A 12,525-nucleotide genomic window follows, 5' to 3' on the forward strand; every position below is an offset into this window, starting at 1 on the left:
GCCCTGAGGAAGAAGTGATGGGAGGTAAAGTTTTCCCCCCAAGCTGGAGAGCTTGGCAGAAAGACATGCTGGGCACACATCCCAGCTGGGACTCGGCCAAGATCCAGATGAAGATACATTTTAAATCCCACCTTGAAGAGCCTATAGTAAAGCATCCTTCTTTCCCTGCTCTTAACAGCTGGGGGCAGAGGGGACAGCACTTGCCATTCCCTTTGGGAATGTGTGGCGCTTGCCAAACAATAGTTGCCGAGAGAGAAAAGTGAATCACCAAAAATTCCTTTAATTGCATTTTCCTGTATTTGTATGCTTGATAATAGCTGGTAGCACTTGTTTCACAATACTTTATGATTTTTTGCCCATCACATTAACCTTTGAAAAAATACTTTGGGCTAATGTTTTTCTTCATCAGGATTTAAATTTTGCTCAGAGTGTACTGCAGATGGGTGGGTTTTTTAATCCCCTCAAGTATTATTGTGGAAAAGTATTTGGATCTTTGTGTGATAATATATAGTCAGGCAGGAAGCAGCTTATCTGCAGCTTTTCTGGACAGGATTTTGCCGAAAGATGTGGTGTGTGAGCATGTTGATTTTTTTATTATCTTGTAACAACAACCCGCTGTTGGGCTCCCTTATTTGCATTCCTAGCAGGACGGCAAGGTGAATAATTTAATTCCAGCAGCCTACGCCACGTGATGGTGCGAGGACCCGTCAGCGATGCCTCCCCCTGCACCGACAGACTTTGGAGAGGAATGGAAACTTACTGAAGTGATGCGAAATTGTCGCATGTCCTCCCTTAACCCTGGGGAAATCTCTCGGCGGAGTGATCACTTCATCCTTTGCTTTTCCACGCTTTCCTCTGACGTGGAGTTTGGGGGGTGTGTGTGTGTGCGCCTGTGAGCAAGACGAGCGAGGGAGTGGGAAGCGGGGAGGGCAGTGGGGGGAAAACGCACACCCAGGCACAGAGCTCGTCGGAGCAGGAACAGCGAGGAGCCGGGAGTCCAGCCGCAGGCAGCGGGGAGTGGAAATTTACAGCTGCTTGTGAGCGCCTGTGCATGTCCAAGTGATCCTTTCTGCTCACGCTTTTCCAGAGGCTGACGGCCGCCCGGCAGGAGAGGAGCGGGAGGCCAAATCGCGGGATCCCCGGGCTCTGCCCCTTGTCGGCGACCGGCGGGGGGAATAAAGCGGAATTAAATGGAAGATCACTGAAGGCGGCTGCTGGCGGCGCGGGCTGCAGGGAGGCGGCAGAGCTGTCTTCAGCACCTGGCCATGGGGCTGCGCTCGGCTGCCTAGGAGCCCCCAGCTTCCCACTCACGGTAAGTGTCAGCCGAGGTGATGTCCTCCGAGCCACGGAAAGTTGAGGGATTTAATGAAACTTTCCTTTTTTCCAGCTGGCACTAGCCTTTTGGTAACAAACCCCTTGCCTGCTTGTTCCCGATAGTTAGGCTGGTAGCTTTTTATAGCTTTGTAAACTGTGTTACCAGGAGTGGCTCTTTAACGCAGGCAACCCTAAACAATGCTCCTCCTGTTACATAAGGCGCTGGCTCTGCGACCAAGCACTCCGTGTCCATGGAATATCTCTGGAAATGGCTTTATTTACAGTGTGGTTTCCAAAAATAAAATATCTGCAATATATCATTTCTCCTGCTCCTCTCCGCGGGCTGCCTGCAGCTGCGGACTGGCTCTTGAGATGCAGAGGAATGAGAGCGTGGCCACTTGCGTAAGGCAGGGGGAAGGAAGGAGATGAAGGGAAGATGAGCGCGCGTGTGAACTGCCCCAAGGAACAGCCGATGGAGATGTCCCAGCTCCTCGTTTGCATCCGATAGGTCCTGTCCACTTGAAATGCTGATTCTGTGCCGTGGGCGATTCATAAAGTCTTTATCAGGCAGAACTAGAATGGAGCTTAAGGGAAGTTGGGGTCTTTCTTAAGAGCAAAGGCTCTTTCTTGGGCTAATATTATGAGTGAAGTGAAATTACTGCTATAAAAAATTATTTTAATCCATTACGAAGCTATTGAAAGTAACACAGCAGACTTGCTACGGACTTGATCAAGTGAATGCTGTGTAGAGAGGTAAGTTTTGTAATATTGGACCAAATACAAAAATAGTATCCATCTTCCTCACTAATGAATTTAGAGGAAGTCTTATTCCCTCTTGGCTGCTGCCTGTGTTATTTAAATTATGTTAGCAGTTTCCATTATTTCTACAGATACTATTCCTACTAGAAATGGATATTTAACTTGGTTTTCCTTTTACTTAAGTGAATGAAAAGCTGTTAAGGGCTCTTCTGTTAGAATTGTGTGTACTTCAGAGACGTTTTTTAAGAGAGCTCTTTCTGCATGACTGGGTTTGTGGGAGTTTTGCTATGGACTACAGTTAGGCATGGAATTGAATTCCTAATCTTTTAGGCTTTAAAGGTCTCTGTGGTAGCAAATGCAAATTGGGATTCCAAATATTCTTGACTCATCAATCCTGCAAATTTTGATGATTGTAAAACTCTGGTATATTTCTAGTTTTATTGAATGTGAAGTAATAACCTACCACTTCTAGCTAGTTCATTAGCATGATTGGGAGAGCCTATGTAATCCTGTGATACAGATAAATTATGGTGGTGTGAGTGGAGTGCCACAGGATGCCATTTCTGCATGGGTGAGAGTCTGAATGTTACCTGGCATGGCAGTGTGCAAATGCTGTTTTGTAAAATAATAATAATAATAATGATGATGATGATGATGATGATGTATGTGAAAACATAAGACTTCCAATAGAAGGACACAAGGTAGCAAAATGTCCTTAACTTCAATTCTGTTCTCTGTACCCTACTCATGATAGATTTAGATTAGGTATTAAAAAGGAATTTTTTATGGTGAGGGTGGTGAGACTGGGACAGGATGCTGAGAGAAGTTGTGAATGCTCCATCCCTGGAAATGTTCAAGGCCAGGTAGGATGGGGCTCTCTGCAGCCTGGTCTAGTGGAAGGTGTCTTTGCCCATGGCAGGGGGCTTTGAACCAGATGATCATTATGGTTCCTTCCAACACAAACTATAGTATGATTAGTATTTTGTTTTTATTGCCACACATTTATACCCCTTTTATGGTCATCACTGCCTCATTCTGGGTATGATTGGTGAATATCTGAGCTGTAGCATCTGGTCCAGCAGCCCTACCCTCCTCCCATGCCCTTCTTTCCCTCTTGTGCTGGTACAGCCCTAGACTGTATCTGGGCAGAACTGGACTGGAAACCAGTGTGACCCTTTTTTTTTCCCCAGCAGGCTATTTCCTGTTAACCTGGGTCACTTCCCTGACCTGGCTCTCCATGTGGCCCTGCAACAGCTGAATGGCTCCCACAGAGGCTGTAGGGTTGTGAATACATGTGGAGCAGGGTGTCACCATCATAGAACAAAGCATCTATCAAAATAGATTGCCTCAGTGACCAGATTGCTTTTTGGTGTTTCATTTTATCCCCTGTGTTTCCTGAAAGACTGTACATATAGAGTTTTTTTTTCCTTGTTTTTTACTAAAGTGGCATTCAAGCACTAAGTTAAAAGAGTTAATAATTTTTTAAGTGCTTCCATTGAGCTACACCATAGCACTTGAGTGGAGCATCACCGTGATGAGTGAGTGCCTTCAGTTTCATAACAGTATTGAACAATGGTGTGATATTATTATTCTCATTCTGTTGAGGTGATCAGATTAAGGGCAGAGCTGCCTACTTCTTTTCCATGTCTGATCTTCAGGATGCTTACCATCTGCTAAAAAAGTGACATTTGTGGTGACGGTAGACATTACTGCCATGTTTTGTGTGTTCAGGTGAAGTTTCAGCTAATATCCATCTGCATTTCAGGTAATGCAACAAGTAGGCAACATCAAAGCTTATGATGAGTAAGTTCTTGAGTTTTTGGAAAAATCATGTTGCCAAGCAGAGATGGCATTCATTCACTCTAACCATAAAACTGTCCCATCTTCTGTTAATCTTTTGTCTCATTTGCAGTGCACCTTCCAAAATCTGCAACTCGAGAATTTGCAGAGTAGTTGCTTGTTCCATAGCCTGGATTCCTTCTGCATATCAAGTAAAACATGGATTGTGTGAGGGGACTGCACTGGGGAGGGTGAAAGGACAAACTGGGCTTCTCTGGGTGCTCACCACACACGGGGGCTTCCATCTCCTGGTTTGAGGACATTGCTCTGTCATTGCAGAGCAATGTCCTCAAACAGCTTTCCCAAATATGGCAGGAGGGAGAAATGAGGAGACTGAATTAGACAAAATGATGAAGAAAGTGTGCTAAGTGTGCTAACTCAGGACCAGGACCTGTGTGGGTCATAGACACACTGCAGTGACTGGGAAATGAAGGTCTTTCTTCCCATTCCACAAACTCTCACACAATATGAGTTATTGAAGTGGATTGATTCTGTTCAATAACTTGGTGAAGGTTGGGAGCTAAGGCAAGACAAATGTCTTGCCATGGGAAGGAAAATTTTTTTTCTCATTTATTTTTGAAGACCAAACGTTTTGTCCAGAGGAGCATCTGCAAAGAGTGCACGGATGGGCTCACGTGCTCTCTTCCATTCTTGCTTTTGTGGGCAGGAAGAAGCCTTTGTTACTGAGCTGCTTCAGTGAGTCACTTCATAGTGGGATGGGCTGCTGAGCAGAGTGGTGTTGCTGTGTGCATTTTTCTTTCATTGTACTTACAAGTTCAGTTGCACTATAATATTTTGAGGAAGTATTTGACTTAAAAGCAGAGAAATTGTGGAGAGTGCCTACAATCAGAACTAGATCTCTTTCTGTACTTTATAGCTGTGCTAAATTTTTTTTTTAGTACATGCTCTTTATGAGCAGATAAACTGGCAGAAGAGATATTTTGAAGTCTGATAAAGTGTCGGCTTTGTTGTCACATGGTCTAGGTTGCATTCCTGACACAGCCTCTGGTTTTTTGGTATGTGGCCTTGGGTAAGTCTTGTCATCTCTCTGTGTTTCATCTTCTCCCTTTGCAGAGGAGACAGGATAAAAGTACATAGATAGGTTTTCTGAAATTGTGTTTTCCATCCTTGTTGAATGTGTGTAGAGTTGGAGACCTCTGAGAGACTGTATGCCCTGAATGTGAAGGGATGTTAACTTTGACAATCTACTGAACACCCTAAAAGTCATGTCTTGTAAACCACATCCAGCTCTGGATTCAATTCACTGCTTTGGTCTGTGTGGGTTTTTTTTTTCCTTTTTTTCCTGACTTGAATAGAAACAGGCTGACATTTAGAAAGTGGTTCATTATTGTTTCCTTTTGGTGTTTCTATGGCTTATCTAACATAAAATCAGTGCCATTTTTTTCTCCCAAACAAAGATGGAATGGTATTCCGTGAAAGTATTTTTGTAAAAGTAGAGTTTCTAAAATGTGCTGGACACTCCATCTCTGGTGTCTGAAATGTCATGTTCACACTGATGGAAACAGCAGGCTTAGGAAACTTCATTTCCTCCTACAGCGCTGCCAAGGCATTTTCCTCATGACTGGGAGAGACCAGGAGAGTTGGTCTGGTGAGATACAGCTGTTTCTTTCCTTGGTCTCATAAGCTCCTCTCAAGAGCACCGGTGAAATAACATCATCAAAACTAAATGTTTCACAAGTTGGCTAGTTCTCCATTCTGAGTTCAGGAGTGTCCACAATCCATTTTTGATGGTATGAAAACATATGTTGAATAACCATTAGATGGAAAAAATGTTCCTAGAAAGTGGGAAAGAAAGGGGTTCATTCAGTCCTGTCCCTTGCTGCCAGACAGCAGTGTCAAAAATTTATGAACAGATGCTCTGTAGTGTGCCTGGTAGATTAGGTCATTTCAAAACCTCAAAGCTCCAATGGGTGGAAACCTTTACATTTCCAGCTGAGGTTTATACATCAGCAGTTTTTAACCATTTGCTTCTGCATAAATAAAGTTTATTGTTATTTAAGCTGAAATAACTTTTTCAGCTTTCCTGTATTTTTATTCTAAACTTATGAAGGTGAGCACTTTTAGCCTCCAAGACATGCTGGTCTTCCCATTTTTCTGGCCATCCACTGTGCTTCTCTCCACCCACTCTAACCTCTGTTGATTCTACTTGACTCTGGGTCTACAGTGTTCTGTATGAAGGTCTTTCAACACTGTGTACAAAGGCATAGATGCCCTTGGATTTCTACTGAACATTATTTCTGTGATTCATCACAGATTTGCATCTTTCTCACATCTGTAAAATACTTGTGTGTTTAAATATGTCACCAGCTGCTTGTTTTCATCATTTCTCATGGTAAGTCCTCAGCTTGAAGCAGACATTCTTAGAATGGTTTGGGTTGGAAGGAACCTTTAAAGGTCATCTAGTCCAATTCCCTCTATCATGGAACTCTTCTACTAGATCAGGTTGCTCAGAGTCCTGTCCAATCTGATCTTGAATATTTCTGGGGATCACCTACCAACTGTGTCTCACCTACCATTCAGCAATATCTGATACTTTCTGCCATTATCTTTTATCCCATTTTTATTATCTTTGTTCTTGACTCCATCCACTTTTCCAGGTAAGATATTTCACTCCTGTTATGTATTGATAATATCTTTCTATTTTAAGTCACCATGATTTTTGGATAGGCTCTTAATTCCTATGCCTCTCTAAATATGATCCCATCCACAGAGATTGCTCTTGCCTTCTCAGTCAGATGGCACAATAATTTTCTTCTTCAGCTAATTTTTTGGTACTATATTCAAATTGGTTCATTTCCACATTAGATACATGGATTCTACTCTTTTTTCTCTGTTTTAAGGGATTGTATGAGCTAACTTTGGTGAGCCTATGTTGCATTTTTTTCAGTTGTCATGCTTCTTAGTTTTTCAGTTATTTTTAGACTGAAGTTAAGTGGTCACACTCTCCATTTCTCATCCCAATTCTCTTCTCATGGTAACTTTTGAATTTACTGTGAAATTTCAAGCAACCTTGACAGAGGACTAGATAGATGCCTGGGGAAAAAAAAACCACATTCCAAAAAACATACTGAAAATAAGTGATGTAAATAATAGGACCTCTAAACCAAATTAGTCCCTCTACTGAACAGAAGACCTTCTAAGAAAAAACTTAGAGAGCAGAGAGCTGGTACAAGGAGGAGTGCAGGACAGAAATGCCCACCTGTGATAAAAGCTTCTTTAATAAGAGCTTGTGCTTTCTTTGATTTTGGAAACTCCAGTCATGGTGAGTAAAGCTGGAGGAGAGGAGTCCTTGTTTTGCCACTTGCCTTTTTGGATAGCCAGCCATAAGACTAAGGAATACAACTCCCACATCTCAGCAGAGTGACTTTATCCCCAAGTGCTTCTGCCTGTAGTTGTGAACAGCACATGTACTCCTAGAAGAGTCCTGCATGGGCAACCAAAAGGTTCTGCAGCTGCCAGTATGTATTTTCTGAATAGTGATGGATCATCTTTTGCCAGGTTAAAAAGTGTATCCTGAGATGGGATAAATCCAAAAGTGTTATTTCATGCACATCTGTGGCTCTTCCCCCTTTGTTTTGTATCTAAAACTTTGTATCTAATAAAGTAATGCAGAGACTTGGCTCTGTTCAACAGAGCAATGAATTAAACAGTTTCTTGAGTCTCTTCCTGCCCTATTATTGGTGTTTTTGCTGTTGTGATTAAGCTGCTGGTAGGGTATGTAGTGGAAAAAAATGGTATTTTATCACTGAGCAATGCTCAGGTGTCTTGCTGGTGATAGTGGAACTATGCAGTGGAAAAGTGCTGGTTCTATGGCAAAATTACTGATTATTTGAAATACAGACATATTACTCTAGACAGCCATGTAAGTTACTTTTTGGGAGGAAATAATAGTTTATTGTCAGCATTTCTGTTAGAAATGTGAACTTCATTTTTAAAACACCTCAGAACCTCCAGCTCATGAGTACTTAATTTAAAAAATCAGTTTATCTCCCCCTTTTCTTTTCTTTGTGTGAAGACTTCTGAGAGGAAAAGATGAAGGGATGACTTTAACAGTCTAAATATACCTATCCCACCCTGGATGAAAAGAATTCTTTTCGGAAATACAACTTGCCTGTTAAGCTCCTGATTTCAGACTCTCTGTCTCTTGCATCATCACATCCTCATGCCATGCCTTCAGGATAATAACAACATGCAGAATCAGGTCCTTCTCAAAGAGTATTGTGAATTTTTAATCTTCTATTTGCACCACATTTGGCATTATGGAGTGCTTGGCACTTGCTAGCAGCATCTAAACAAGTGGATTGTGTAATACTGGCTTCACAGTCTTTGCCAGTGCTTGTGTGTGCCCCAAAAGGTGACTTGTTAGTGCACCTTGCACCTTGTCAGGCTGAGGTGGGACTCTGCTCTTGTGACTGGTGCTGCCAAAACTGGCACCTCTGAGCTGCATGGGAGCAGGACTCTGCAGCTGGGAGCTCAGCTGAGGAGTGAAGGTCTTGTAGTCAAAACTGGAGAAATAAAAATGAGTTTGAACAGGATCGTGAGGAGCTTGAAAATGGGAACACGAAAGTGGTGAGGTTTCAGGCACTGAATGTGAAAATATCCCTGTAAAACTGACCTAGCAACAAATGAGAAGCTATATACAAATTCACGTATTTTGGACACTGTAAAAGAACTTTTGGTTTAAATAAGACATTCAGAAATATTTCCTGTGTGTCATAGAAACTCTTCTTGTAAAAATACTCTGCAGAAGTGTTTTGAAATTATTTTAAATAAGATATTAGGACAAAGTCTGTATTTTGCTTCTAAAGTTTGAATTCATTTTTTACTTGGCCATTTTATATGGTTACTATTTATAGTTCCAATAGAATGTATGTCTGATCTGGGTATTAATTCCATAGGTTATTTGGGGATTAGTAACACATGGATGGATGGCTCAAATGGGATCATATTTCCTGATGGACTTTGGAGTGTGCCCATAGTAACAATGAAGCATGAGAGGAGTTGGTTTTTTGGGACCACTGGGTTTACTTTACACTGGGTGTATTGTACTTCTTTGGTTCTCTCACTTGAAACCTCTCATATAAAGCTTTTTTTAACAGCAAATGTTGGAGAATAATGAAATTGAAGTGGTTTCTGTGTGTATTTATGTTTTCACAACTAATTTTACAAATGTGTCTGTGGAGGAATTGTGATGTTTTTCTTTTGTCGTGGAAGGAGATGAAAGTTGGAGATTATTTTTTGCTTTTTGTTATTTTTTTTCTCCCCTTTTTACCTCTTTTTCATTGTACAAACTGGAATGCAGTCCAGAACAGTGCTGAGCTTCTAACCAGAACATATTCCCATCTGTTGTCAGTCATTGACTTCAATAGATCTTTGTATTGGACCCTCAGCAAAACCCATAAGAATTCACAGCCTAAGCAGAAACTTGGTTTCTTTCACGTATAAATACAGTGATGTAGTATTTGCCTTTCTCACCATACAGAAGAAGAATGTTTCAAATGAAACAAACAATCAATTTTCATTAAAATGCTCAGTCTGTCATTTAAATGTAATGGATATGTTTGTGTTTACATTGTGTGATCCTCTGCTCTTTATTTAACTCAGGCAATGTTCTACACCAGTGAGATCTGACCCACAGATTCTTGAAGTCTGTCAGACTTAGGGGATAACTTAAACCATTTCCTCTCAAGGTCCCCTAGGCTGACAAAGCAAAGCAACAGAAGAAGAAGGAGAGGTGGCAGAGAAGCTGGGACTCCATTTTGCAATGCTTTGAACAAAAGGTGCTTTTGGTGTGCTGGCACCTGCAGTTGGTTTTTCTGCACTGTGATGGAGCAGGTGAAGTCTGACAGAAACCCATATGTGAAATCTAGTGGAGCCTGCCAGATGTGCAGTGTCCAAAATACACTGGACATGGGCATGGACTTGCTGGAGTGCTGACTTATAGGTCAGAGCTTCCTGCAGGAAGCATCCAGCTCCTGTGCAGGTGCTGAGCAGCTGCTTTTCATGTTCTAACAGTGGCTTGTGAATCCTCAATGAACTTGCAAGAACTACACATGAGAACTTTCACTGCTCCACTGGGTGGCTGAAGCAAAATGTAGTGCCTGAGGTGCAACCTTTTCTTGTTCATAGTGTCTATGTGTATTTTTATTGCTTTTTGGTATAAACCCTAAAAGCTGTTTTTGCTTGTTGTTTGATTTAAGGCAGTCCTCTTCTATCCTGAAGGAAGAAATCCAGGTGAAGGAAGACCATGCCTTTGTTTAGTAAATCGCACAAAAATCCTGCTGAGATTGTGAAAGTTCTGAAAGAAAACATGGCCATATTGGAGAAACAAGAAAAAAAGACAGACAAGGTATGAGGTAATGTTGTAGAAGACCAATAAGGTTTTTATGCTGGGAGAACAGCAGAATAAAGGGAATAACATCATGTTTGGTCACTGCCCTGATTCTGTGAGTGCTTGCCTGTGGATGTAGCTGTGTGTTTGAATGGTTCTGCTGAAATCAGGGGGCTTCTGCAGAAATGAAATACATAAAATCTGGGGCTCAGACAGAGAATGCTGAGATCCAGGAGCCTCAGCCAAAACAAAGGGTGATCTCCCACTACTTTAAACAGTGAGGAATCTAGCAAAACAGCTTGGAAAGCTGTGTGAAAACTATTGTACTGTTAATGGTGTTAACAGGATAACCTCTGTGTAGGTACCCACAGAGAAAAACTCTACTTCTGATGCATGCTGTTTCCAGAAACCAGGAAAGCTGTATGTGTCCAGATGTGTGTGAAAGAGATCTCACTCTGTTCATAATTTCTAATGTTCTGGGTGCCAGTGCTTCCTAAAAGAGCTGTGCAACTCATTTTCTATTTATAGTGCTAAGCTTTTGCTAATATTACTGCTCTCTTCTAATTCCATGACACAGACTCGAGTTACTTTTGCTGCTTTTCCAGGGACCGCTTGATAGGCACAACACAACAAACAAAATCCTCCCAGTTAGGAATTTGAGCCTGTATAAATTGTAATTTTTTTTTTTTAATTTTTATTTTTTGCATCTTAGACTGGCCCTCTACACTATTGCTGTAGTAGAAATATATGGTTTTAGTTGACAGACTAACTTTAAGCTAGACAACAGACTAACTTTAACATAAAAGTGATTGTCAGTGGAAACAGAAATAGCTGCTAAGGAACACTGATACATTTTCCACGGAGCTGGTGTTTGCATGTGTGCATGCTGTGCTTCCCCCACCTTGTGCAGGAAGCTGTATGAAAACAACCCCAACCCATAAAGTAGGCATGGAGCCCTTTGCACCCTTAGTGAAATCCTCTTGAAACTTTTTGGTTCAAAGCAAGTAGCTCAGTGTGTTAACTACATAAGGTAAATCACATGGATTTCTGGGAGGTCTCTGGTATCTGATGTTTCATTCTGAAATACCTTCAGTAACCTGAGGACGGAGAGAATTTGACTCTGAACTAAAACATAAAATAAGTAACTAAATAAATCAACAGAACGTGTTCTGCCCTGCTGAATTCATCCTTTGGAGCCTGATTAAAGAAGACTTTCAAAGCAGAAGTTCCATACTTGGATTTCTTTTTGATCTGCTTTGCAGAGTGACTCCTCAGGGTTGTGGTTTTAAGAATTTTTGGCCTTGAGCTGGTTTGTATATTTGGGTGTCAGTGACAAGGAGAAATTCGGACTTCTTAGAAAATTGAGTGCTCAATGTAAATTTTTCGTGAAACTCGGAACAGCTGGTGTGTGTTTTCCTCACAGAGCAAAAGATACAGAATGTTTCCCTGGCATATTAGAATGGAAACATCTGTGAACTCAGTGGTGCCTATTTTACAGGAAGAGACTGATTTTCACTTAGTTTTTGTGTACTTCATTGCTATGGGGTAGAGGCTGTTCCTGGGCTGAATGGGGGTGATAGGGGGAGAGGAGAGAGAGGGACAAGGCAGTCCCTTAATAACAATGAAGAAGGTGAGGAAAGCCTTTTTTGCATTGGTTTAAGCTTATGTGGCCTGTTTACTCAGGGCTTTGTACTGTAATGCCAAGGAAGCACATAGCGTCCTTTTCCTTGCAGAAGGAAAGGTTAGAGACTCCTTGGCAGTTCTGCCTTTCATCTAAAGTGTTCCACTGAGCTGTCCTGAAATAAATACCTGTTAATGAAAATAGCTAAAGTTATTCTCCTGAGTTTATGGAAGTAAATCATGAGGACTGTCTTTACTACTGAGATGGTGATAAACTTTAAAAACTGGCAGGAAAAATAGCTCTTGCAAAAGCACCCAGCCCAATCACACCTGCTGCTATCCATTCAGGTTTGTGAACTTAGTAATGCCATTTCTAACTGTTGTCTGCAGTTTGAGTTGGAGAAGAAAAGACAATGGGAAGACTTTCAGTGGCTGACAGGTTTTCAAAATATACTCAGTAATGCTAATGAGTAATGTCTTTTCATGAGAATGATTGGAGAAATGGAACTGAAAACAAAAGCTAAGAGAAACAAAGCACAGTGCTGTACTCTGTGCTCTTGAAAACCTAGCAAGGTTTTTAACTTTATCTCCAGTTTGATTTCTGGAGGGAGAAGAAGTTTTCAAACTTTCATGAAAGAGCC

At 41.5% G+C, this 12,525-nt stretch overlaps 1 protein-coding gene across 8 annotated transcripts in view; it reads left to right on the forward strand.

Moving 5' to 3' along the window:
- The window catches only part of CAB39L (calcium binding protein 39 like), a 61,004-nt gene that overhangs the window by 16,602 nt on the left and 31,877 nt on the right, over positions 1–12,525 (forward strand). For 3 of the 8 annotated variants that reach the window (XM_030234421.2, XM_050974014.1, XM_050974007.1), the window contains 2 exons: positions 1,088–1,312; positions 10,134–10,282. In XM_030234421.2, the coding sequence (XP_030090281.1) occupies positions 10,181–10,282 (102 nt within the window). In that variant the 5' untranslated portion in view covers positions 1,088–1,312; positions 10,134–10,180. Of the gene's footprint in view, positions 1–681; positions 875–904; positions 1,313–1,687; positions 2,068–10,133; positions 10,290–12,525 lie in introns of those variants that run through there. The other 5 variants (XM_018908642.3, XM_018908643.3, XM_030234420.2 and 2 more) reach the window with 5 other exon arrangements.

Source organism: Serinus canaria, chromosome 1, assembly GCF_022539315.1.
Source record: "Serinus canaria isolate serCan28SL12 chromosome 1, serCan2020, whole genome shotgun sequence".
In the NCBI taxonomy this organism is placed as follows: Eukaryota; Metazoa; Chordata; class Aves; order Passeriformes; family Fringillidae; genus Serinus; species Serinus canaria.